The sequence below is a fragment of the Wickerhamomyces ciferrii genome, contig 00088 (assembly GCF_000313485.1).
Source record: "Wickerhamomyces ciferrii WGS project CAIF00000000 data, strain NRRL Y-1031 F-60-10, contig 00088, whole genome shotgun sequence".
NCBI lineage: Eukaryota > Fungi > Ascomycota > Saccharomycetes > Phaffomycetales > Wickerhamomycetaceae > Hansenula > Hansenula ciferrii.
The window spans coordinates 122,852-146,995 of record NW_011887652.1 but is presented as its reverse complement, the minus strand read 5'-3'; the positions used below and the strand labels follow the sequence as shown (position 1 = coordinate 146,995).

The 24,144-nt window shown below is 32.9% G+C and overlaps 7 protein-coding genes across 7 annotated transcripts; 4 read left to right on the top strand and 3 right to left on the bottom strand.

Annotated features, from left to right (window-relative positions):
- Positions 1-240: 240 nt before the first annotated feature.
- Positions 241-10,941, bottom strand: NUM1 (Num1p; the record flags this gene model as incomplete). The annotated part of the gene is made up of 1 exon (XM_011276148.1): positions 241-10,941. One exon carries the CDS (start codon positions 10,939-10,941, stop codon positions 241-243), a length of 10,701 nt encoding a protein of 3,566 aa, XP_011274450.1.
- Positions 10,942-11,497: 556 nt separating this feature from the next.
- On the bottom strand, positions 11,498-12,389 carry RPN13 (proteasome regulatory particle lid subunit RPN13; the record flags this gene model as incomplete). The annotated part of the gene is made up of 2 exons (XM_011276147.1): positions 11,498-11,804; positions 11,899-12,389. 2 exons carry the CDS (start codon positions 12,387-12,389, stop codon positions 11,498-11,500), a joined length of 798 nt encoding a protein of 265 aa, XP_011274449.1.
- A 267-nt stretch (positions 12,390-12,656) lies between these two features.
- BN7_3297 (CinA family protein) lies at positions 12,657-13,295 on the top strand (the record flags this gene model as incomplete). Its single annotated transcript, XM_011276146.1, has 1 exon — positions 12,657-13,295. One exon carries the CDS (start codon positions 12,657-12,659, stop codon positions 13,293-13,295), a length of 639 nt encoding a protein of 212 aa, XP_011274448.1.
- A 936-nt stretch (positions 13,296-14,231) lies between these two features.
- DCK1 (guanine nucleotide exchange factor DCK1) lies at positions 14,232-19,970 on the top strand (the record flags this gene model as incomplete). Its single annotated transcript, XM_011276145.1, has 1 exon — positions 14,232-19,970. The coding sequence occupies one exon, from the start codon at positions 14,232-14,234 to the stop codon at positions 19,968-19,970; it is 5,739 nt and encodes a 1,912-aa protein (XP_011274447.1).
- A 333-nt stretch (positions 19,971-20,303) lies between these two features.
- On the top strand, positions 20,304-20,687 carry ACP1 (putative acyl carrier protein, mitochondrial precursor; the record flags this gene model as incomplete). Its single annotated transcript, XM_011276144.1, has 1 exon — positions 20,304-20,687. One exon carries the CDS (start codon positions 20,304-20,306, stop codon positions 20,685-20,687), a length of 384 nt encoding a protein of 127 aa, XP_011274446.1.
- Positions 20,688-21,219: 532 nt separating this feature from the next.
- On the top strand, positions 21,220-22,272 carry SDS22 (type 1 protein phosphatase-activating protein SDS22; the record flags this gene model as incomplete). The annotated part of the gene is made up of 1 exon (XM_011276143.1): positions 21,220-22,272. The coding sequence occupies one exon, from the start codon at positions 21,220-21,222 to the stop codon at positions 22,270-22,272; it is 1,053 nt and encodes a 350-aa protein (XP_011274445.1).
- A 103-nt stretch (positions 22,273-22,375) lies between these two features.
- Positions 22,376-24,115, bottom strand: CYB2 (L-lactate dehydrogenase (cytochrome); the record flags this gene model as incomplete). The annotated part of the gene is made up of 1 exon (XM_011276142.1): positions 22,376-24,115. The coding sequence occupies one exon, from the start codon at positions 24,113-24,115 to the stop codon at positions 22,376-22,378; it is 1,740 nt and encodes a 579-aa protein (XP_011274444.1).
- Positions 24,116-24,144: the final 29 nt, after the last annotated feature.

The window sequence follows — 24,144 nt, the reverse complement described above, 5'->3', positions numbered from 1 at the left end:
AATCGCGGATTCCTAATAAAATGTAGAGCGCATTCGCGGTGATTTTATAGTGCAATAAACTTCTACAATACCTTTAAAATAACATAAATGAATAATAATTAAGTATTAACAGGTGGAATATGACATATATGTCTAATATAACAAAAATTTTAACATAAAACAAATAAAACAAATAACAAATATGGGAATCATAATATAAAAACAATGAAATATAATTAATGAATGAATTCATGTAGTATCCTATTTGGCACTATTGTCTTTTAATAGGTCCAAATCATCTTCAAGGTTGATACCATCCATAGACCTTTGAATTAAATAACGTAATGAGTTATACCAGATATTATGGCGTTGTCTTGTTGGACATGTGATCTTGATGGAACGACTTTGAGAGTGAACAATAATGCTCTTATGGTGTAAACCAGCAGGTAATGGATTGTTATCTTCAATACTTTCAACACCAATGATAGCAGCTGCACGTGTTTTATGAGTTGAAGGGTTACCCAAAACAGGATTTGTCGATGACCAGTACAATGTTAATGTATATGGATGAATCCAAAAGTATCTCTCATGTCTGCTTTCTGAAATAGAACTTAGCGGTCCTAAACGACGGTAGTATTTGAATAGGTATTCCCCAATAACAGTTTGAGTCAGTGCTGGTATAATTGATGGTTCAGATAACGAAGCATTAGTGATCAATGAAATTCCTCCATCGATTGACACATCACGCTGGTGAATAGTGGAACCTGATCTATTGATCGAATGTGCCCTAGAGCTTGAATGGGAATTCGATCTTGGTTGATTTTCATATTCTTGGTAAGCAGCAGAAGCAGCAGCTTCGGCCAGATTTCTGCGAGAATTGGATGTGGCCAACGATGTCAAAGTGCTCTTTCTAGATAACAAGTTATGTGAATCTTTATGAGCTTCAGGTTCACCATATGTAATATGGAATCCTCTCTTTTTAGCTTGAGCTTGTAATTCATCATTAGAAATCTTATCAACATTCAAAGATTCTGATTTAGTCAGTTTGTTATAATAGGTCACTGGCAGAACAACAACATTATTGACATCTGGAATTCTTGAAATATTAGTTGCAATGAATGAATTTTCTGGAATTGCTAACAGGCCGTGAGTTCTAGCGCCAGCCTCGACATCTTCTTTGGACAATAGTGGTGGTTCAGGTTTAGGCTTTTCAAGATTTTCTTTACTTTTGATACCTGCCTTATTTCTCAATACTTCAAGCTCTTCCTTGGAAACAGCAACCAAATCGTATTCTGTAGCTCTTGAAACAACATCTGATTTCGAAAGTAATGGAGTGGCATTCGCATCTGAAGCTGCCTTCAATTGTTTGAAATCAGCCACAGAAAGAGTTACTAAATCAAAATCTGGACTCTTCTCAACAATATCTTCTTTTGAAACTTTTTGGGTTGCTTTGTCTTTTATAGCTTGTAACTCCACTTCTGGGATAAAGACAAATCCATGCTCAGATGCATAATTTTCTAAATCTGACTCCTCAGGCGTCTTCTTAGAAGCAGATACCAAAGAATTATATTCTTCCAAGCTAATGACCTTAAGACCAAATTTATCAGCATCTGAAACCACAGATTCTTTAGTTGATTCTTTAGTGGTTGCACGAGTGGCAAGTTCATCTGAGGACAAAACAGATAATCCTAAAGCTGAAGCACCAGCAACGATAGCCGCTTGTGATAACCCATTACCTTTGGTGGTTTTCTCAGTAAGTGATTGGTATACATCTTTATCTAAAGCGACTAATTCAAAATCAGCAGCTTTATCAATAAAATCAGTTTTACTTGTGATCGAAGTTTCAACTAACTTATCAAATCTTTCTCTGGTTAAAAGAATTAGACCCAGAGAGTTGGCATATTCTTGAACATTATCCTGTGTTATCAGATCGGTTGGATTAACACTTGATTTAGCTTTCTCTTCTAAATCTTGAACTTCGGCCTTAGTGAATGTTAACAAACCTAATCCTTTTGAAGCTTCACGAATGTGTGATTCATCTGGACGTTGTAATTTTTCCAATACATGTAGTTTATCATTATCAATAATATTCAATCCCAGTTTATCCGCGTGTAGTTTCAAGTCATCTTCTGTAAGCTCTCTATTTTGCAAGAGGTCAAATTCATCTTGTTCAATGACAACTAATCCCAAATCACCAGCAGCTCTTGAAATGGCATCTCTATTAGAAGGAATAAAACTTCCATCAACAATCGTATCATTTTCTTGATCTTCATCATCTTGGTCACCTTCATCATTTTCACCTTCGTGTGTTAAGTCAGGCACTGCTTCATCGGCAAATGATTGATTGATTGGAACCAGAGCAAGACCCAAGAGGTTAGCTTGATCTCTAAGCTCGTCTTCAGAAATAGATCTCGCATGCAAATCACGAATTGTTGAAGCATTTGATGGAATACGTTCCAAGGCATCTGTGAATTCACTTTCGTTGATTGTTGAGGTGAATGTGGAAATAGATTCATTTGATTGTAATGTCAGTGGATGAACTGATCTTGAATTAGCCTCATCACCATGTGAAGTGATATTCAAGTTCAAGCGTTGTGCAATGGCTTGTAAATCATCATATGTGATACTATCTCTATTTGAGCGCTTCTTCAACAAGCTCTTATATTCATCTGTAGGCAACACTGAAAGGTTGAATTCCTTAGCACCTTTGTAAATATCGGATTTAGTCAAAACATAATCCTTTTGATGCTCCAATAATTGTTTATATTCATCAGCAGCAACCGGAACAAATCCAAGACCTCTAGCAGATTCAAATACTTTAGCTCTTTGGCGATCCTTCTCGGTACTTTGTGTTATCTTTTCAAAGTAGTCCTTGTTTTGGGCAACCTTACTGATTGGGGTTGTTGGTGTTCTACTGGCTTCTTCTTCTTCATCGATCTTCTTCATCTGCTCAAATTCCTCAAGTGGTACAAGAACATGGCCAATAGATTTCGCCTTTTGTTCCAAGTCACTCTTGGAAACTTTATTGATGGCATCATTCAAACCTTGATATTCCTTTTGGGTAATCAAAATCAATCCATGTGTAGCAGCATGCGCTTCAAGGAAGGCCTTATCAGGTTGTTCAACTTGAGCTAATAATGTGTTATAATCTGAACGCGGAATGACAGTGAGATCTCTTGATTCAGCATGTAACTTCAAGTCATCCTCTTCAGGGTTAGCGAGTCTATGATAAGTATCATGAGGTATAGATTTTAGACCAAATTTATCAGCATGAGAAATCACATCTTCTTTGGTAATATCCTTGGTGATTTTGTCATATTCGGTAGTATCAACAACGACAAATCCAAGATCTTTGGCACGGGAAGTGATTTCATTAACTGTTAGACAATCAACTTGCTTCAATTTTGACAAGTCATCCTTAGATATATTAGCCAAATTATGCTCTTCTAAGTAACTATTAATGAACTCATTCAGTTCCTTTTGTTCAATGACCAAATATCCCAATGATGTAGCACGAGGTGTTATTTCGCTGATTTCCACAGAGTTTATATTTCTCATCTCTGATAAATCTTTTTCAGAAATATGCGCTAGCTTGTGTTGTTCTAAGTAGTGGAAGACAAAATCAGCAAGTTTCTTCTCTTCTACCATCAAAAACCCCAATGCTGTAGCACGAGGTGCAATTTTTTCTATAGGAAGTTTCTCAATATCACTGAGCTTGGCGAATTCCTCTTTGTTCAAAGAAACCAAATCATTCTCTGTCAAATATTTATCAGTAAACTCCGACAATTTGCTTTGTTCAACAAGCATATATCCCAATTCAGTAGCACGAGGTGCAATTGTATCAATCGGAAGTTTCTCAAGTTCACTGAGTTTAGCAAATTCTTCCTGATTCAAAGAAACCAAATCATTTTCACTCAAGTAGTTATGTACAACATCTGATAATTTATCTTTCTTTACAACAAGATATCTCAATTCTGTAGCACGGGGTTCTATCAAAGTGATTGAAGCTGAATTTATATCACTTAATTTCTCTAGCTTCTCTTTTTCAATCAATACTAATCCTGATTTTTCAGCATTGGTTGAAATGAAATCACGGCTAGGATTTTCACTAACATTTCTTAACTTCTTATGATCTTCTGAGGTTAATAATGTAAAGCCTAATGATCCAGCTTTTTCAATCAAGTGATCAACAGGTGGTGACTGTGAAAGACCGAGTAATTTTTTATGCTCATCAACAGGGAGGACTTGTAATCCTAAATCTCTACTCTTGGAGGTCAAATGTTCCAAATCTGGAGAATGGGCTAATTCCTGTAGTTTTTCATAATCACTATTAGGAACAACTTTCATATTATACTCTGTTGCTTTTTGAGTAATATGATCTAACGGTGGCATATTGGCTAATGATTTGAGGCCATCATATTCATCTGACAATAACACAACAAATCCAAGATCGTGTGCTTTTTCAGTAACATGACCAACACTAGGTGATTCTGCATTATGTTTCAAGTCATCAAAAACATCCTTTTCTATAGCAATTAAACCATGTTCATGCGCTTTCTTGATAATTGAATCTTTATTAGGATTAACCAATAACTCAAATTCATCTGTTGGAATGATTTTCAAACCCTCACGGTGAGCATGTACTGATAGTATATCTTTTGATGGATGTAATAAAGCATTATGATCATCAGATTCTAAAGTGACTAGTCCATGTTTAGCAGCATGTGCAACAATAGAGTCTTTGCTTGGATTTTCTAAAGACGCATGGTCTTCTTTGGTGAGAACGACACTATTGGATTCTTTAGCTAAATCGTCAATAGTTCTAGCAGATTTTACTGATAGATGTTCGAATTCATCTTTTGGAATCAATTGAAGTTTGTTAGCAGCTGATAACTCTCTTAGTTTGTCAATACTTGGTGAGTTTAATTCATCAAATGCTTTATTCGTGATAGCAACAAGACCGGCAGCCGAAGCAAATTTGACAATAGTATCATTTGATGGACTTTTGAGAGCATCATGGACTTCTGGTGTTAATAACACTTTATTGTGCTCAACAGCAAGGTCATCAATTGTCTTATTTGCATTTTTAGATAAAGTTTCTAGCTCTTGTGTAGGTATCAAACTCAATCCAAGTTCTGAGGCTTTATTAGATAGTTTGTCTTTTGATGGATTCAACAATTGATCATATTCCTTTTGTTCTAATAGCACCATATCTCTTTCGTCTGCCTTTTCTTTTAAGGTTTCTTTGGTTGGATCGATTAGACGTTTGTAATCATCAACAGTGACAGTAGTAAATCCTGATTCTGAGGCCAACTCTTGCACTGATTTGGAAGCTTTTTCCTTCAATAAGTGATATTCTTCTTTAGCAACAGCAACTAAGCCAAAGATGGCAAGGTTTGAAGTTAAAAATTCTTTTGAGGGAGTACTTTTATGTTCACGAAGTTCTCTAGCTTCTTCATCAGGAAGAATGACATGTGAATGATTTTGAACTTTTTTATGTAAAAAGTCTAATGATGGAGACTCAAGTGAAGATAATAAAGCTTCATGCTCATCTTTTGTTGAAGTAACGAGACCAGAGCGTTCGGCATAATCTCTAACAGTACTAATAGATGGATTCAATAAAGCTTCATGAGCTTTTTGATCCAGAACGACTTTATTATCCTCCTTTGCTAGATCATCTATAGTTTTCTCAAATTTTACCTTTAATTCATGATGTTCTACTGATGGTACCAACACGGCTCCATTATTTTTGGCTTTCTCTGTCAAATACTCTAAGGAAGGTGATTTGTATGACTTTTCAAGATCTTCATAATCAGATTTCGATATAACCAAATGATCATGAGCTAATGCCTTTGAAGTCAAGTGATCCAATGATGGAGTCTCGTTGTTGAAAACTAATGCACGGTGTGTATCTTTAGGAACAGCAAGTAAGCCATGTCTAGCAGCATGTGTGGAAATGGTATCAGTTGAAGGGCTGAGCAACAATTCGTGATCTTCTTTTGGAATAACAACCTTATTTTCTTTAGCTGCAAGGTCATCCAGTGATGTGTTAGCTTTGGTAACAAGGATGTCATAATCTTCTTGCTTCAAAACGACAGACCCATCTGATGTAAGTTTTTCAGTTAATAAACTCTTATCAGCAAAATCCTTCTTCAATTTAGCAGCTTCTTCTTTCAACCCATTATAGTCTACCAATGGAACTGCAATCAAACCTAGATTTGTAGCTTTTTGACGGATGAAGTCTTTCGATGGCGAGTCATTGATTTTTACCAATGTGTCATAATCATCAGAATCAACAACACTATATCCTAATCCCTTAGCTTTTGATGTTATAAAGTCTAAACTTGGTGATTTTGATAAGCTAACCAAACTATCATAATCTGATTTTTGAACAGTAACGTATCCAAGATTCTTAGCCTTCTTAGTCAAGATATTAATTGGAGGATTTACCAAAGCGCCATGATCCTCTTCCGATAAAACAACCTTCTTTTGCTCTGTTGCAAGATCATTTATAGTTTTATTGGCACGATATGTGATATCTCTTAACTCATCATCTTTAACTAATGCATACCCAACAGCAGAACCTTTAGAAGACAGGTACTCAACAGAAGGTGAATTAATGGAGTTCAACAATTCTTGATGTTCCTTATTAGTCAATGCAATATGGTCTGATTCTCTTGCTAAATCATGAACAGATCTTTCTGATTTATTGACGAGCTCTTTGTGTTTATCACCGTGTAAAGCAACATATCCAGCAGCAGCAGAGAATCCTAGAAGCTCTTCAATTGATGGTTTAGTTGATTTTCTAGTAAGCTCTTTGTGATCATCTCTAGATACAACAATTTGATCATTTTCAGAAGCTAACTCGTCAATTGATTTGTTAAATTTGGAAACTAATGATTGGTGTTCATCCAGTGGTATCAAAACATGGTTATTACTTTCGGCGAAGTTTTTCAATTCATCAACCGTAGGATCTTGAACTTTTCTAAGAAGTTCTGTATGTTCATCTTTACCCAATAACACCAAGTTTTGTTCTTTAGCTAAAATCTCAACAGTCTTATTTGCCTTCTCATTCAAGTCTTTTAGGTTATCCTCAGATAAAGCAACATGCTTACGAGTTTTCAAGTGATTATGTAGAGCATCAAGAGAAGGATTGGATATTTCTTCTTGTAGTGCTTTATATTCATTATTTGGAACAAGTGTAACACCTTTAGCATCTGCATGTTCTTCAATCGTGGTATTTGCTCTTTTATTCAAATCATCTAATTCTTTAACTGGTACAAGCTTATGTTTGTGGATTTCAGCTTTTGAAGATAGATGATCCAATGTTGGTTCATTAGCTAATAATTTCAGTTTATCATGATCATCTTGTTTCAAAACGATAAAATCTTCTTCTTTTGCCAAATCATGAACGGATTTACCAGCCTTCTCTAATAAACTAACATGAGCAAGCTTTGGAAGAACAGATAACCCTTGTTTACTTGACTTATCAGATAAATATTCATGAGTTGGATTTTCCACTTGAGATTTCATAATTGATAATTCACCAGTGGCACGTTCTAGTTCATCTTGAAGGTTAGCATTATTTTTAACCAGTTCTTTGTGTTCAGCTTCTAGAGAATCAACTTTTTCTTTTAATTCAGTGATCAACTTATTGGCAATTTCAGATTTCTTTTCAGATTTTGAAGATTCTGAAGCAAGTTTGACTTTCAATGATTCAATTGAATTGTTTAATTCATTCAAATGTCTTTCATGTTCAACAGCTTGTAAAACCTTGAAACCTTTACCAGAAGCTTTTTCATTGATATATTCGGTTGATGGATCATCAATAGATCTTTGTAAGCCTTTAGATTTCTCTGATAATGATGATATTTCGGCAGTCTTTGTACTGACTTGTTTTTCTAAATCACCAATACTGGTCTCCAATTTAGCGACTTCTGATTTCAAGCTGGTAACGGTTGAGTCATAGTCAGAGATCTGCTTATCATGTTCATCAATGTTCAATAATTTGAAACCTCTTGAAGTGGCTTTCTGAGCAATATAATCATGATCTGGTTCATCATATGATGATTGCAACGATGCTAGTGTAGTTGAAAGTTCTTTGGATTTAGATGATACAGATGTATGTTCATCTTTTGCAGCTTTGAGATCAGTTTCAAGTTGTTTAATAGTTGAAGAAAGGGTATTTGTGTTATCTAAATTGGCTTCTAATTTGGCTTCTAGCTCTTTGATCTTTAACTCTGATTGTTCAATGGTTGTTGAAAGATCTTTCTTTTCGGATTCAAAGACTTGTATTTTGGTGCTCAAATCTTCAGTCTTTAGTTCTGCACGTTCAATTACCGAAGAAAGTTCTTTCTTTTCGGATTCCAGCCCTTGGATTTTGTTGTTCAGGTCTTTAACCTTCAAGTCAGCTTCTCCAATAGTTGTTAAAAGAACTTTCTTTTCAGTTTCAGATTTTTGGATGGAAGATTCTAATTCTTTGATCTTAATTTCAGATTTCTCAACGGTCTCAGAAAGAGAGCTCTTATCTGATTCTAATTGTTGAATCTTGGCTTCGAACCCTTCAATGGAAGATTTCAATTCTTTGGTAGTTAATTCAAGAGTTTCTTTATCTTTGGTTGTGACACCAATAGTAGATCTCAATTGTTGAACGATAGATTCAGATTCCTTAACAGATGAAGACAAAGTATCTCTTTCTTTAACTGCATTTTTAGATTCGCGTTCTAGTTCTTCAATTCTTGACTGTAACTCTTTATTATTTGATTGATATTCTTCTAACTTGGATTCTAAAGACTTGATATTATCTTTCAAATTACCACGTTCTTTCGAAACAGAAGCGATTTGTTGTTCTAATTCATCTATTTTTGCTGATGATTTTGATTCTTGATTTCTCAATTGTTCTCTGGCGTTGGTAAACTTAACTTCAAGATCTGATACCTCCTTTTCTTTAGATGAAAGTTTTGATTCGAATGTTTTAATTTTTAATAACAAACTTGAATGATCATCCTCAGGAAGTAATCTCAAGTTTTTAGATTGTGCTTTTTCTAACAAGAAATCATGACTTGGATCTTCATGAATTGATTTGTAATGAGATAAATTATCAGTCAATGTCTTAAATTCAACAACCGGTAAAGTATGTAATCCTAATGTTGATGCATTATTTGTGATGAAATCTCTGCTTGGATTCTTAACTTTCTCACGTAATGAAGTTCTTTCTTTTTCAATATTTGCAGTTTCAATGGCTGCTTCCTCCAATTTCTTCTTGAAATCAGCAACATCTTTAGCATATTGTTCTTTGGAATATCTTAAATCAGAAACTTGACCAACCAGGTCAGTGATTTGTTTAGCACCTGAAGCCAATGCTTCTTCTTTAAGAGCTAGTTCCTTCTTGCTCAAAATAATCAATCCTTTAGATTCAGCAAATTTATGTAAATCAGCTTCTCTTGATATTTCTTTAGCGACAGGATCATCATTTGGTAATGAAACAAAACCAAATTTCTTTGCAGGTGTAACAATAGCATCAGTGGTTAAATCTTGACCTATAAGTTTTGAATATTGATCACCAGGTAAAATTACAAGACCATTTTCTTCTGCATATCTTTCAACATCTTCTTCAGAGAGCACTTTCAATTCTGATGATAATGGTGCAACATCTTTTAATTCATCTTCATCAAAATCAGAATCAGTATCTTCGATAAGGTCTTGTGTATATGAAATTGGTCTTGAACGTTTAGCAGTTGGAGATGCACCAATTGATCTAGACGTATCACCTTCAAAGTTTTCCCAATCATCATCAAAATCAGATGCATCCATTGAATCTTCGTAGATGTTCTTTGAGCTTCTGTTTGATGAAGGTTTTAGAACATGGAAAGATCTATTACCAGGTTCATTCAAACTTCTAATGGATTTTTTAGGTAATGGATTTTGTGATTTCTTGGAAGCAACTGGTGAATTTTGTTTACTTGATAATTCATTTGATCTTAATTTCAATATTTGAGCTCTTAATTTAGCAATTGTATGATGTGCTTGAGTTAATGATCCTCTTAAAGTTTCTGATTCCAGAGCAGTATTATTAACGGGTATAGTTTTGACTGGTGAAACTGGTGGTTCTTTAAATTCTTCATCTGATGATTCATCATCCATTGGTCTAAGATCTGGGATCTTTGTTAAGACAGGTTCAGCTGGTTTCTTTTCAGATTCCTCTAATTTCTTTCTTAGCTCATCAATTTCATCATTCAACTTATAATTTTCATCATTTAATTCATCAATGTGTGATTTAAGATCTTGAATTTGATTTGTATTCGTAAGTTGATTTGAAGAGAAATCACGCTCTAATGTAGCTTTATTCATATTGGATTCATCTAATTCAGATCTAATATCATGAGACAGTTCTAATTGTTTATTCAATTCAGATTGTGCTTTATTGAAATTATCAGTAACTAATTTGAAATCTTGTGAAACTTGTTGTAATTTTGCCTCAAGTTCCCAGTTGGTATCTTTATATTTTTCTTCATTTTGTAAAGCTTCGTTTAATCTAGCTAATAGTGAGCCATTAATATTTCTCATTTTTTCAATTTCATGTTCAACACTTTTCAATTTTTGTGATTTATGTTGATTTTCAGCTTGTAATCTTCTACATTCTAATAGTAAGTTATCACTTAAACCAACAACAAAATCTAAATCTTTACCTCCACTTTTTGTTTGAGATGATAAAGATCTTGAAGAATTATCAAACACTGGTAATGAAATTCTTTTATCTTTTTTACCTAAGAAATTGGATAAACCTTTCTTAGAAGGTTCCTCCGCAACTCTTCTTGGGTCATTAATATCATGATGATCAGTTTGTTGTTCTGATTGCTCATTTCTAGCAGTAGGCCTTTTTGGAGAATTTAACGTAGATTGTGATAGCCGTTTCTGTAGATCAGATAGCTGAGACTTCAAGTTTTGATCTGAAGACGACATACTTCAAAACTTCACTGGGTTGATTTTGTTAGTAAATCTTGTGTCTTTATTATGGAATGTAATAAATCTTAAAAGGGAAGAATGTGACTATATATCATTCAATCTTGGAAATAGTCCTATACCTCTATTTCAAAAATAACACATACCTCAAATTTCGTCAGCCTCTGTATGAATTTGTATGATTAATTAATTAAAATTGGATAATTGTTCTTTGTTTTGATGGGTCAAAAAGTATGGTGATTTATTTTCAATTTTTTTGTTTATGTTTTTTTGGCGTATGCGGTTCGGGCAGATCACAACATAACGTAATTACAAAACATAAAAAGATCTATTGTTTTAAAGGAAAATTAAAACAGTTTTGATTGTTTCATTCTCGATTTGATTCGATTTTTTGTATAAAATATACGAGTATCATCCGTCAGCCGGAATCGATCTACGATTTTCTGTAGAATTTACATTTATAGTTATGATCATACGCAGTAAAATAAGATCTAATAAGATCTGAGAAACGTCTACAATTCAGGGTTCGGTCCATAACTTCAAGATGATATATTTACTATTTATCTTCCTTTTTTGATTTTTTTCTCAAGGCATTCAAGAAACTAACAATGCCTTCACCTTCATACTCATATTCCAATGATTTTGAAACAATAAACCCACCACCATTATTCAATGCATTACCAAGATTTGATGCACTTCTTTTGAAAAAACCACTAAATAATACAGTTTTTAGATTTTCTTTATTATGTTCAAATGATTCAGGTAAATGTGTGTATAATTGTTTTAAAGTATCTTCATCTGCATTATCTATCAAAGATGTTAAAGCTTCAGGTGTTAAGACGTCATTCAAATCATAAATTGGCCTGACTTTCCAGTTAGTTTTTGTATTATTACAAGAGAAAAATCATGATAGATCAAATATCGCAAATTTCTATTCATATCTCATTATGTACTTACTGTGTGTTTTCTTGTTTTGTAGTTGTTTCAGTAGTGGTAGTAGCAGCAGTTGTTGATGATGCATCTGGAAGTTCAACATCACCTTTTTCTTCAGGTTGCTCTTCTTCTTCTTCTTCTGGTTGAAATATCTTTTCAATTTTTCTCAAGATATCTTGATCTTTTTTACTTAATGCACTTGGTTCATCTTCATCATCATTGATTTCTTGTAACCAAAATAAATGTCTAGCACTTGATGATAAGAATTGTAAAGCGAAAACTCTACCAGTATTGGCTTCTTCGACTTGTTTCCAAGTAACATCACCGGGCACCACTAGCAATTCTTCCTTTTCAACATTTGGAACGTTATCTTTTGGAGCCCATTCAAATGAATAAAATGATTCGTCTTCATCAGAAGGTTTTATAGTGATTTGACCTTGAATTGGTTCTGGTGTGGCTAATTTTTTGTCTGCATCATATTTAACTCTACCGGCTCTGAACTTAATTGTGGACATCTTGATTCAATTGTTTGTTTTGTTGATACAATTGGTTTAATTGAGCTTTATTTGTCAGTATCAAACTCTCAAATCTTGCCACTCCAAAATCAAAATACCTGTGCGCTCAAAATCTGAATCAAAACCTCGCGCTTTTTACCCGGTTTTGTTAAAACTAAGCGCGCGCGTGGTAAGAACTTTACAAATTACTAGTAAGAGACATCGTTTGACACCTTTCAAAATTCATCAATTTTCTGATCAGAAGGAATTGATAGCTTTAAAAGCTCAATGATGAGTGCTCAATTTCCACCAAGTGATGTTACCGAGATAGTGGAAGAAATTGCATCCATACTTATCAAGAGAGGTGAAACTATATCTGTTTCAGAAGCCGCTTGTGGTGGATTATTATCAGCTTATTTAGTTTCAGTTCCAGGTGCTTCACAATGGTTCCATGGTGGTACTTTGGTCTATAGTTTAAAATCAAGATTAAAACTTTCTGGGTGGTCAGAAGAAGATATTTTAAATTATACAGGTCCTTCAGAAAAAGTTGTATTAAGGTTAGCAAGAACTTTAAGAATGGATCTTGGTTCAACTTATGTTTTATCAGAAACTGGTATTGCAGGTCCTGTTATTCAAGCACAAGATGAAACTGGGAAATCAGTCTATACAAATGAAGATATAGGTACTGTGTTTTTGGGTGTTGCAAGTCCAAATGGTGAAAGTTCCACAGTTAAAAGAACGTTGTCAAATGATAGATCTAAAAATATGCAAGAGTTTGCAAAATTTGGTTTAGAATTCATTTTAGATGAATTGAAGAAAGCTGAAGGGAAAGATGGTGAAAAAGATGATAATGGAAAAGATGATAATGAAAAAGATGATTCGAAAACCAATGGTGACTCTCATAAAGACAAGAAACAAAAAGTATAAGAACCTAAGTCTGTGATATCGTATTAAATTCATTAACTGAAAAACATATAGAGAAGGTCACCTTTATCCAAAGCAGTTCTATTTAACCGGTTAAGCTGGTCAAAATGTTGATGTCACCAGACAAAGTTAAACAGCACTACATTCTACTAATAGCATACCAAGGCAGTTGAACAATACAAGCTGTATACGGCAACTGAGATTGGTTCACTCATGTATATATATCCCGTCGTACATAGGAAGTTGTAATTATCAAAACTTGTTCAAAAGTTAGCCCCATAGGTACTTCAATTTTACCACGTAGTGCTTATAAATTACCACTTTGTTTGAGATTCCGTTTACGAAAAAAATTTCCTCAACAGTTTTAAATTCCTTGCATAATTAAGGCCGATCTAAGTAATCACGAATCTGGTTCTGGACTCATTTTCAGGAGAATGAAGACCACTTGGAGGAAAAACTCCAGAAGAATGTGAGTAAAATATTGTGTGTTTCTAATGATTAAGCTCCCCCAGTATATGTAAAGTATCTCTATACCTGTGACAGTTTAAATCTCGCTAAAAAATAACACATTCAACGGTTATCAACCAACCATTTCCCTTCCATTCTCGCCTTACTTTATGTGCAGTACTAAAACCAAAACCACGGGCGATCTTCAAAAACTGAAAATTTACATCAAAGAAACAAATTCAACGTTAAAACAAGGATTGTGATACCCAAGTGATTTCTTTCAATTCTATATATTCTTTCTTCGATTCAAATCTCATAGTTGTCAATAACCATTCACTAGTGGGAAATTTTTTACAATCTTTTGAACATTCTTAGATTTTTTATATAACTGTTGATTGGGATCTTTTTTTTTTGTCTCAACATTCCCTTTTAACTCTTTAGATCTGAAAAAAAAGTCAAGATATAGATCAAAGATCAAGATCAAATTATACCATGTCTGAAATGAATGGTAACTCTGATCATAAAGATGAGATTCAATGGTCTCCTCTACCCATGCTGGCTCATGGGAAAGTTATCAAACCATTCTTACCATTAGACAAATTTCCAAGTTTAAAATTATCAGCTTTTTATAAGAATTTGTACCCTGGAGATGAAGTGTTCTTATTTGAAACCAATAATACATCAAATTGGGCTAGAGGTTATCTTATTGTCCAACCACTACCTTCAGATTTCATTGAAAAATCAAGTGATTTGGATAAATTACCAGAGCAGAGAGTTAGTGTTGTTATTGTTCCATTGACACATATTCATATAATGGATAGATTGGCTATGACTTCAAATTTTGCTGCTCCATCACCAAATGATTTTGAATATGGACAAAGTTCAATCCCAAGTATTCATGACTTACAATTATCCAATACAAAAGCAAGAAATGGTGATTTACAAGATGAAAGTGCAAATATAAAATTGAAACCGCCTTTACCCTTGGTTAGATTAGATTCTGGTGATCTTTTGGATGAACTGGTCCCATCATTATCTTTATTAGCTTCACATATTTATTCGTTCTATTCTGTTGGTGAATACGCTTTATTTAAGAAACTTTATGAATCATTTGACGAACTAAATAATTTAAGAATCAAATTAACTTATAATTTATTAACAAGAGCTGAAAAGGCACAAGCTAAACAACAAGTTTCATTATTATTATCAAATATCTCCAAATTTTTATCATCAAAAGGTGCAAGCAAGTTTCATCAAAACTCAAGTGCCCAATTAAAACATGATTCTTCAGGTTATCAATCTGTCACAGCAAGAGATGTCAATTCTGGAGAACTTTATGATTACTGGAGTACTGATTTGGCAAAACAACCAATTCCAAAAATCATTGCTGCAAATCAATTAGCCGCTACATTATCACCAAATTTCCCAGTAACAAATAACTTGGAAGAAGAATTAAAACCAAAGAAAATCACCAAATTTAATAAAGTTACACCTTCACAAATATTGGTCGATTTCAAAGATGTTAGTGGTACTTCAACATTGAACCCTAAAGGGTTTTCTGGTATGACAGCATATTTATATTTGAGAACTTCTAAAAGAAGATTAACTGAAGCCTTTGCCATTCATATAAATTCATCTTCAGCTTTCTCTTTAGATAAAATCTCTGCCGCTCTATTTAGAAATATCCCAGGTACTGAAGTTGATACAAGTAGAATTTATTTGGTTGCCATAATTACTGAAGAAATTGATACCACAAAATATGGCGAAGTTAGTGAAAGTACTATAAAAATGGTTAGAAAAGGTATAGCTGCTGGTGTTGCTGATATCTCAAGAATCTTTTCAAGACATACTGGTGCTTTAAAAACTGGTGAATCACATCAATTCACTATCAAATTATTTGGTTCATATGTCAATAAAACTGATAATACTACTTTAGATCCAAAAAATATGAATTTTGGTTGGGGTGAATTAATTGATAGAGTCATTTCAGGTTCTAAAAAAGGTGTTGCAGTTAATCCAAGAGCTGAAAAATTAGTTGTTTCTATTAAAGAATTTAAAGGTGATTTACAAACGGTTGCATCAGATTTTGACTCAAACATCAAAACTCCAATTTATCAAATTAGAACAAATTTCTTTGATCCGTTGGTTAAAGCACATGATAGAATTTATTTATCAATGGGTAAAGTTAATTTAACATTTAACTCAACTCCATTCCCAGGTGATTTGATATCTATTAGATTGGTCAATACAAATTCAAATTCAAAAGTTGTTATTTCTAAAGCTACAAATGATATTCCAACTAATAGTTGGGATTTTACATCTGTTCATTCAAATGAAGTAGTTGGGGAATCAATAAAAATTAGTGGATTAGAAAATGCAGGTGAAAATGAATCATTGAAATTACATTTATATGTTAATTTTGAATTCAAAGCTGAAGCTGACTTGTTAGTCACTAATAAAGGTCTTGTTCATGAACAGAATAAGAGTCAACTAATCTTATTTAAAAATGGCCCCCAAACTATTGCATCTGTTGAAGTTGACACTCGTTATGTTGGTAAAGCTTTTAATGTTGAAAGTGCATTCCAGCATATATTGGCTTGGAAAAGGTTATATTCATTACCTGAACATGAAGATAGGTTAATTGATACTTTAAAACTATTGAATCAAACTTCTTTAGATCAATCAATCAAATATTTCAAAGAGTTATTGGTCAATTTATTACAAATATTCAGTGCTTCTACAAAATCAAATCTGACCAAATTGAAAACTGCTTCATTTTATGCATTTATTCATTTATTAGATGTTGTTATTGCAAGACAAGAACAATACACTTATTTATATCATGAATTTGTTGAAGAACATTCAAATACTGATAGTATTTTACCAAAAGTTGGTGCTGATTTGATATTTATGACTGCTTCCTATTTTGGTAAAGCAAGTACTGAATGGAATTATGTTGGTAGAACATTATGTCGTATTTCACCATTATTATTGAAAATTTCAATCTTAGCATTAGATCCGAATGATGTCAAAGATTTCCAAATTGCATGGAGAGCATTAGCTCAAGTTCTAGATGAATTTTTGTTGCTAAGAATTGAATCCATGATCCCTGATCAATTATTAGTCTTGGAATATACTGATCTATTATTAGAGAAACTGAGAGGTTTATTCCCAGAGAGTGAAGTTGCACAATTTGGTATCAATATGATCAATGCAGTTGGTACAAGAGGTTTAGGCGCAGCTACTGATGAAAACATTAAATTGAAAGCTAAAGAAACAAAGATTTTCATCACAAAACTTTTGTTAATTCGTCGTTTGTTGAATAGTTGGATTTTTGAAAGTGCTGAATTTCAATCCACAACTGAAAGGTTCTATATTTGTGCAATTAATTGGGCTATTGAAGCTTATGATGATGGTACTACAGATCTTGATGTTTTGAGATTAGCAAACTCGTGTCTTGTTTCGGTTTGTCATATTGCTTGGGGTGTCATTGTAAATAAGGATGAAAAGAATTATATTTTCCCAAGAAGTGTTTCAAGATTATTATTAGCAATTGCAGAATTATTCCATAAAGTTCATCAATTTGCAAGAACTAACAATTTATTTGAACCTAAAAGAACGTATACCCAATTATTTCCAAACTGTTACCCATTTGCTGAATTAATCATGGATTCTGTTCTTAACGATGTGACTGTTGTGGAAATTTTGGTTGAATTAGGTGTTATTTATGCATTCATTACCAAAATTTCAAAAAATATTGCTTCTAATTCCCAAGGTTTTGTTTCTATTTTGGAAGCATCACAAAATGATACAATGTTTAATTCATCCAAACACTTCATTAGCTCATTCAGTAAAGAAGATTTGTTGCTAATCATTCAGACTAATAGATTATTGATTCAATCTAAATTTTTCCCTTCAGAAAAATGGATTTCTCTTCATGCATTATTAATTGAAAGTACAACAAGCTCTTCAGAATTAATCAAATTTATTTTGATTAGAGATCATATCCCATCAGCAACAAATCCAGATACATTTGATAGATCATTATGGAGTAAATATTTGAAATCATTATTGGCCATGTCTTCATCAATGCCAGCATCTATTTGTCATTTGGCTGAAGTTCCAAGAAAAGCTGCTTGGAAAATCACAGGTGATATCCGTGGTAGATGTGCTTCCATAATTAATCAATCATGGGATTGTCTAGGTTGGGACTCTTTGAAGAGAGATTATGTTCGTTTCCATGTGAAGAAGAACTCTGGTTATCATGTTGAATTTATCCAAGAAGATTATGGTATTTTGGAAGAATTGATGGTTTTCTGTTTACAAAGAAATGCACAATGTCAAATTGTTGGTGTCAAAATTTTATGGACCATCATTATTGCTGAACTATTGGTTCAAGAAACAAGTGATGAACCTGTTCACAATAAATTAGCAGCTGTTGAAAAAGGTTGTATGATTGGGTTGGATAAATTCTTCAAATCTGAAAGGTATATTCCTGGTTTATATGAACAAAGAAATTTTATCAAGAGATTAAAAATGGTTATTAGGTTAGATCCTGAAGATGAATCGTTTACAGATGTTTATTCATTCATTCAAAATTTAAGTGAGTTCTTAGATATTCAAAATGATTTAACATCTGTTCCAAAAGGTGATGAATTTGATGATGAAAGAACTTTCCATGATTTAGATATCTTACGTCATTTGATGCGTGTTAATAATGCAAAGAAATTCCATGCTTCATTAGATGATCTTTATGAAAGAAATATTTCAAAAAGCAACTTTACTCAAGCTGCTTTGTGTCTAGAGTTATTAGCTTCAACTTATGACTGGGATGTTGAAGAAGAACTGCCAATTTCTATTAAACCAAGATTGCCAGCACAAACTGCATTTGAAAGAAAAGAATTTTTATATAAAATGATTGCTTCAAATTTGATCAAAGGTTCTAAATTAGAAAAAGCTGTTCTAATTTATAAAGAACTTGCTGAAGTATATGATAAGATTAATTTCAATTTGAAAGGTTTATCCTTTGTTCATAATAGATTATCAGACTTGTATTTGGATTTAACTACTGCTGATAGATCAACTCCAACTTATTTCAAAGTTTCCTTCATCGGTTACGGGTTCCCAAAAACTGTTAGAGGTAGAAGCTTTATCTATGAGGGTTTGACTTTTGAGCATATCAATTCTATTCATAATAGATTATTAAGATTACATACAGGTGCTAAGATTATTTCAAATGATGATGAAGCAAATTATTTAATTCAAAATACACCAAATGGTAAATTTTTACATATTGTTACTGTGAAACCACAAGTTGATTTCCAAAGTAATCATGGTAATTTATCAAGTGCTGCTAGATTGTATATGGAGAACAAAGATTTGAAATACTTTACAACTTCTAAAAGATTACAAAAATCAACGTCTGTCTTGGATTTATGGGTTGAAGAAACAACATATGAAACTTTCAATACATTCCCAACATTAATGAACAGAAGTGAAATTGTTGCAGTTGAAAACACTAAATTATCACCAATCCATAATGCATTGAGAACATTAAGTGCTAAAACACAAGATCTTGTTAATGCAGAAATTAGTGCACAAAAATCATTGAGAGATCGTGAAAATAAATCAACAAGTTTCAATGAATTATCAAGAAACTTATCAGGTACCGTTGATGCTCCAGTCAATGGTGGTATTGCACAATATAGAGAATTTTTCAATGTTGAGGTTGATCCTGAAGATGAGGAGCTAGAGAATGACTTGAGTGTTTTGAAGAGTGCTTTTGATAACTTAGCAATCTGTATTTCACGTTGTTTAGTTGTTCATGGTAAATTAGTTCCAGAATCTTTGAAAGAATCACATGTTGTTTTAATTGATTTATTTGAGAAAAACTTTAAAGGTGAGATTAAAAGAACTCACATTGATGTTGCTGAATTAAGACGTTCAATTCCGAAGGCATCAGCTTCACCATATTCAGCAGGTAGTTCAACAAACTCAAGTGTTAGTACATTTAAGGTGAATCAAACACCACAACAACCACAAACACATGCTGCATCACAAAGAATTCCATCAACTATCTCAGTCAATACTTCCACTGGTTCAACTTTAACTAGAGTTGCATCTGGTTCATCTGAAAAATCAAGTTCAAGAATGTCCCAAGTTACAACTGGGAGTGGGGGTAGAAAAAGATCAATCTTGAACTGGAGACAATCTCGTCAAGAGGCGCCATGATAAATAGACATTTGGACAATTACTTCTATTCAGAAACACTCAACTTTCACTTGTATATTAGATTTAAAAGTTTATAATATTTGTTTTCATAAATAAAGTTTTATTTTTCCACATACTTGATATTAATGTAGTAAATTTTGGTTATGATGACAAATATACATTTTTATTTCCGGATCCGGAAGTCTAGCTTCCCAACTTTCCATGAAAGTGGTGAAGAAAAAAAATCGGAAGCCAATACTTACAAAGGAGATTAGATTTCAAATACACTTGAACAATTACAAATTTTTGATTCAAGTTTAAATTCATCGTTTGTTTCAACTCATATAAATTAAAATGTTCAGATTAGCCGCTCAATCAGCCATCCGTGCTTCAGTCAGATCAACCGTTGCTAGATCAGCTACTCCATCAGTTGCCGCTTATTACAAAGCAGGAGCTACTTCATTCTTCCAACCTCGTTTTTATTCCACAAAATTAACCCAAGATGATGTTTTGCGTCGTATTCAAGAAGCTACTAGTCATTTAGTTGAAGCCAAAACTGAATTAAAACCAGAACAAAATTTGACTACTGATTTAGGTTTAGATTCATTAGATGCTGCTGAATATTTAATTGCAGTTGAAGAAGAATTTGATATCGAAATGGATGAAGATACTGCTAACCAATTGAAAACCGTTGGACAAGTCGTTGAGTACTTGGTCAACAACCCAGATGCTAACTAAGTTTCACAAATCGTTAATTTATGGGAAATTATAAACCACCATTTTGATGACTTGAATGAACACAAATATTCTTTTTTTAACAGCAGCCCGCAGAATACATAATGTTTGAATCCTTTGTATATAATAATCAATTATGATATTGTTCTGTCTCGTGAATGTAGAAGTATGAGGATCAATTCAATTTCAAAACGCTTCGAGCTTGATATATTAACTGATAGATTACAAGTTCTACTTGCAGCACTCGATGTAGGTAGAAACTTTTTGGAAAGATATGACACTAGTCACATAAATTCAGTATAATTCTATATATTCCATGCCTAAAAAGATCGTCTTTGACTTTTCATTTTGAACTTGAAGTACTAGTTTATATTGTTGAAGATAATACGTAAGTAGCACCGTGCCTCGTAACCTTTCCCGAAATAGTCATTCTGTCATAATTCCCAAAACATCACCAAATTTGCCGCTATTAATAAGTTAATGAATCTTATGTAGAACCATTGGGAAGATTACTCTTAGGTTATTAATTGCCAAAATGACACACGATAAACCACTAGATAATACTGAAGACATTGTCAGCCACAGTGAACACGAAGATACCGATGTTGAAGAAGAAATTGAACAGCCGACATCTGGTATCCAGGGTCAAATCATACCAGATGATCATCCAGATCAAATTGACGCTGATGCTGATTTAACTAATGATTATCCTGATGATTCAGAATATGTGGACTTGATTCATTTGAAGATCAGATCTATGGAGGATTTAAATCTTGGTAGATTTAAAAATTTGAAAGGTTTGGTGTTGAGACAAAATTTATTGGATTCTATAAGTGATGTTAAGAATATAAATCAAGATATTGAGGAATTAGATTTTTATGATAATAGAATCAAACATATTTCAAGTCATTTGAATGGATTGATTAAGCTAAAGAATTTGGATTTGAGTTTCAATAAGATTAGAAATATTAAAAACATTGAAAATTTAACTGAATTAGAAAATCTATATTTTGTTCAAAATAAAATTAGTGAAATTGTTAATTTAGATAATTTTACTAAATTGAAAAACTTGGAATTAGGTGGTAATAGAATTTCTAAGATTGAAAATTTAGATAAACTTGAAAACCTTGAAGAACTATGGCTTGGTAAGAATAAAATTCCAAGATTTGAAAATCTAAATCCATTACGCAATTTAAAAATCTTATCAATTCAATCAAATAGAATAACCAAATTAGAAGGCTTAGAAAACTTGGTAAATTTAGAAGAGCTATATGTTTCACATAATGGTATTGAAAAAATTGAAGGTTTAGAAAACAACAAAAAATTAACTACATTAGATATAACATCAAATCGTATAACAGATTTAGAAAACCTATCACATCTTACAGAATTAACAGATCTTTGGGCATCATCAAATAAAATATCATCATTTGATCAAGTTGAAAAAGAACTAAAAGATTTGAAACAATTAGATACAGTTTATTTTGAAGGAAATCCACTACAGTTACAAAACCCAACAAGCTATAGAAGAAAATTAATCATGTTTTTACCACAAGTTCAAAAAATTGATGCAACTTATGTTCGTTGATCTTTGCTATAATTTTCTAAGAAAATTAATGAATAAATAAACATGTGTATTTTATCATAATGTTACAGCAAGTTCCTTGACTTTATGCGTGTAAATCCTATTATTAGTCTTCTATACCAGGTCTAAATGCCGCACCAGCCATTCTTCCATAGTTTTGTTCATATAAATAATCTTTAGCAACAGGAACACTTCTATTATAAATATTTCTTGTATCTAATAATTCAGGTCCTAAATCTTCAATTTTAGTCACTCCTAATAATCTCATATTCATTTCTAACTCATCCTTTAATAATTGAATTGCTCTTTGAACACCTTTATCACCATAAGAACTATTAGCATAAAGGAAAGGTCTACCTAGCCCAACACCTTTTGCACCAAGACATAAGGCTTTAAGTACATCTGTACCTCTTCTTACACCACCATCTATATAAATTTCAATTTTCTTATCAAGACCTTTAGCGCGCAATTCGGGCATAACTTCAGCGAGAACCTCTACTGGAGCTCTTGTATAATCTAATTGACGACCACCATGATTTGATAAGACAACACCTTGTAAACCATGTTCAATAGCTAAGAAAACATCTTCTTTTCTTTGGACACCTTTAATGACAATTGGCATTTTAGTTATTGATTGAATGAAGCCAATATCTTTCCATGATAATGAAGGATCAATAAATGAACTTATAGCACGAGCGGCACCTTGTGATCTATCAACTTCATCATCATCAGATTGAACACTTGAATCAGCTTCAAATTTCATCTTCATATCCTTTTCACGACGACCTAAAGAAGGTGCATCAACTGTTATGAATAAACCTTTCATACCACGTTCTTCAGCATGTCTTACTGCTTTTTCTGTAATTGATCTATCAGCATTAACATATAATTGATACCATTGATTCTGTCCTTCAACTCTTGCATCTGCGATTTCATCAAATGAACAAGAAGCTAAAGTTGAAATCATTTGATGGATTCCCTCACGACCTGCACCCCTTGCAATATCAACTTCACCTTCTGGGTTACCTAATTTAGCTAACGCTGTAGCTGAAATATAGAATGGAGCTGTTGTCTTATCACCAAAAAATTCTGTTGTAAGATCAATATTTTTAACATCAACAAGAATTTTTGGATTGAAAAATATACGATGATATGCATTATGATTTTCTCTTAATGTAACTTCATCATCTGCTGCTGAACAATAATAAGCTAATGCTGGTGGTGGTAAGATTTGTCTTGCTATAGTTTCAAAATCATGTAAATTGATCATTTGTGATAATGGAGGTTTTCTTTCAATTCTTTCTAATCTATCAATTTCTTCTTCACTTAATTCTTCAACTTCTTCTTCAAATTCACCAATTAATGGACCTAAATGTTTTTCAGGTGGGATAAATTTATCAATTGAATCTGGAGGATGAATTGGTACAAAAATCTTTGTTGCATCTTTACCTGCATATCTTAAGATAACTTTTTGACCACCTGGATGGGATGTTAAGAAATCAGTTAGATCATAGACTTGACCTTTTATAACAACCCAACAATCATCTTTTTTGTTATGTTGTGAAACGATTTCTGGGGTTAATTCAATATCTGACCATTTAGGGACATCTGCACTTAAATAATTTTGTGATTGATTGTATGAATAGATTGATGCAATTGCAGTTATTGAAATACCTAATGCTATTAATGAGTTTTGGGAATATGTTTTGCTTTTAGTTGTTTTCTTCAATGTTGATAAAAGTCTTTTGTTTGAACCCGCAAACAATCTTAATGAACTATGGGACAAGCCTTTGGAACTTAATCTTGAAGATCCAAGTATAGACTTGATAAGCTGAGGTCTGAGCATCTGAATATCGATATGAGCTTTTGAATTTG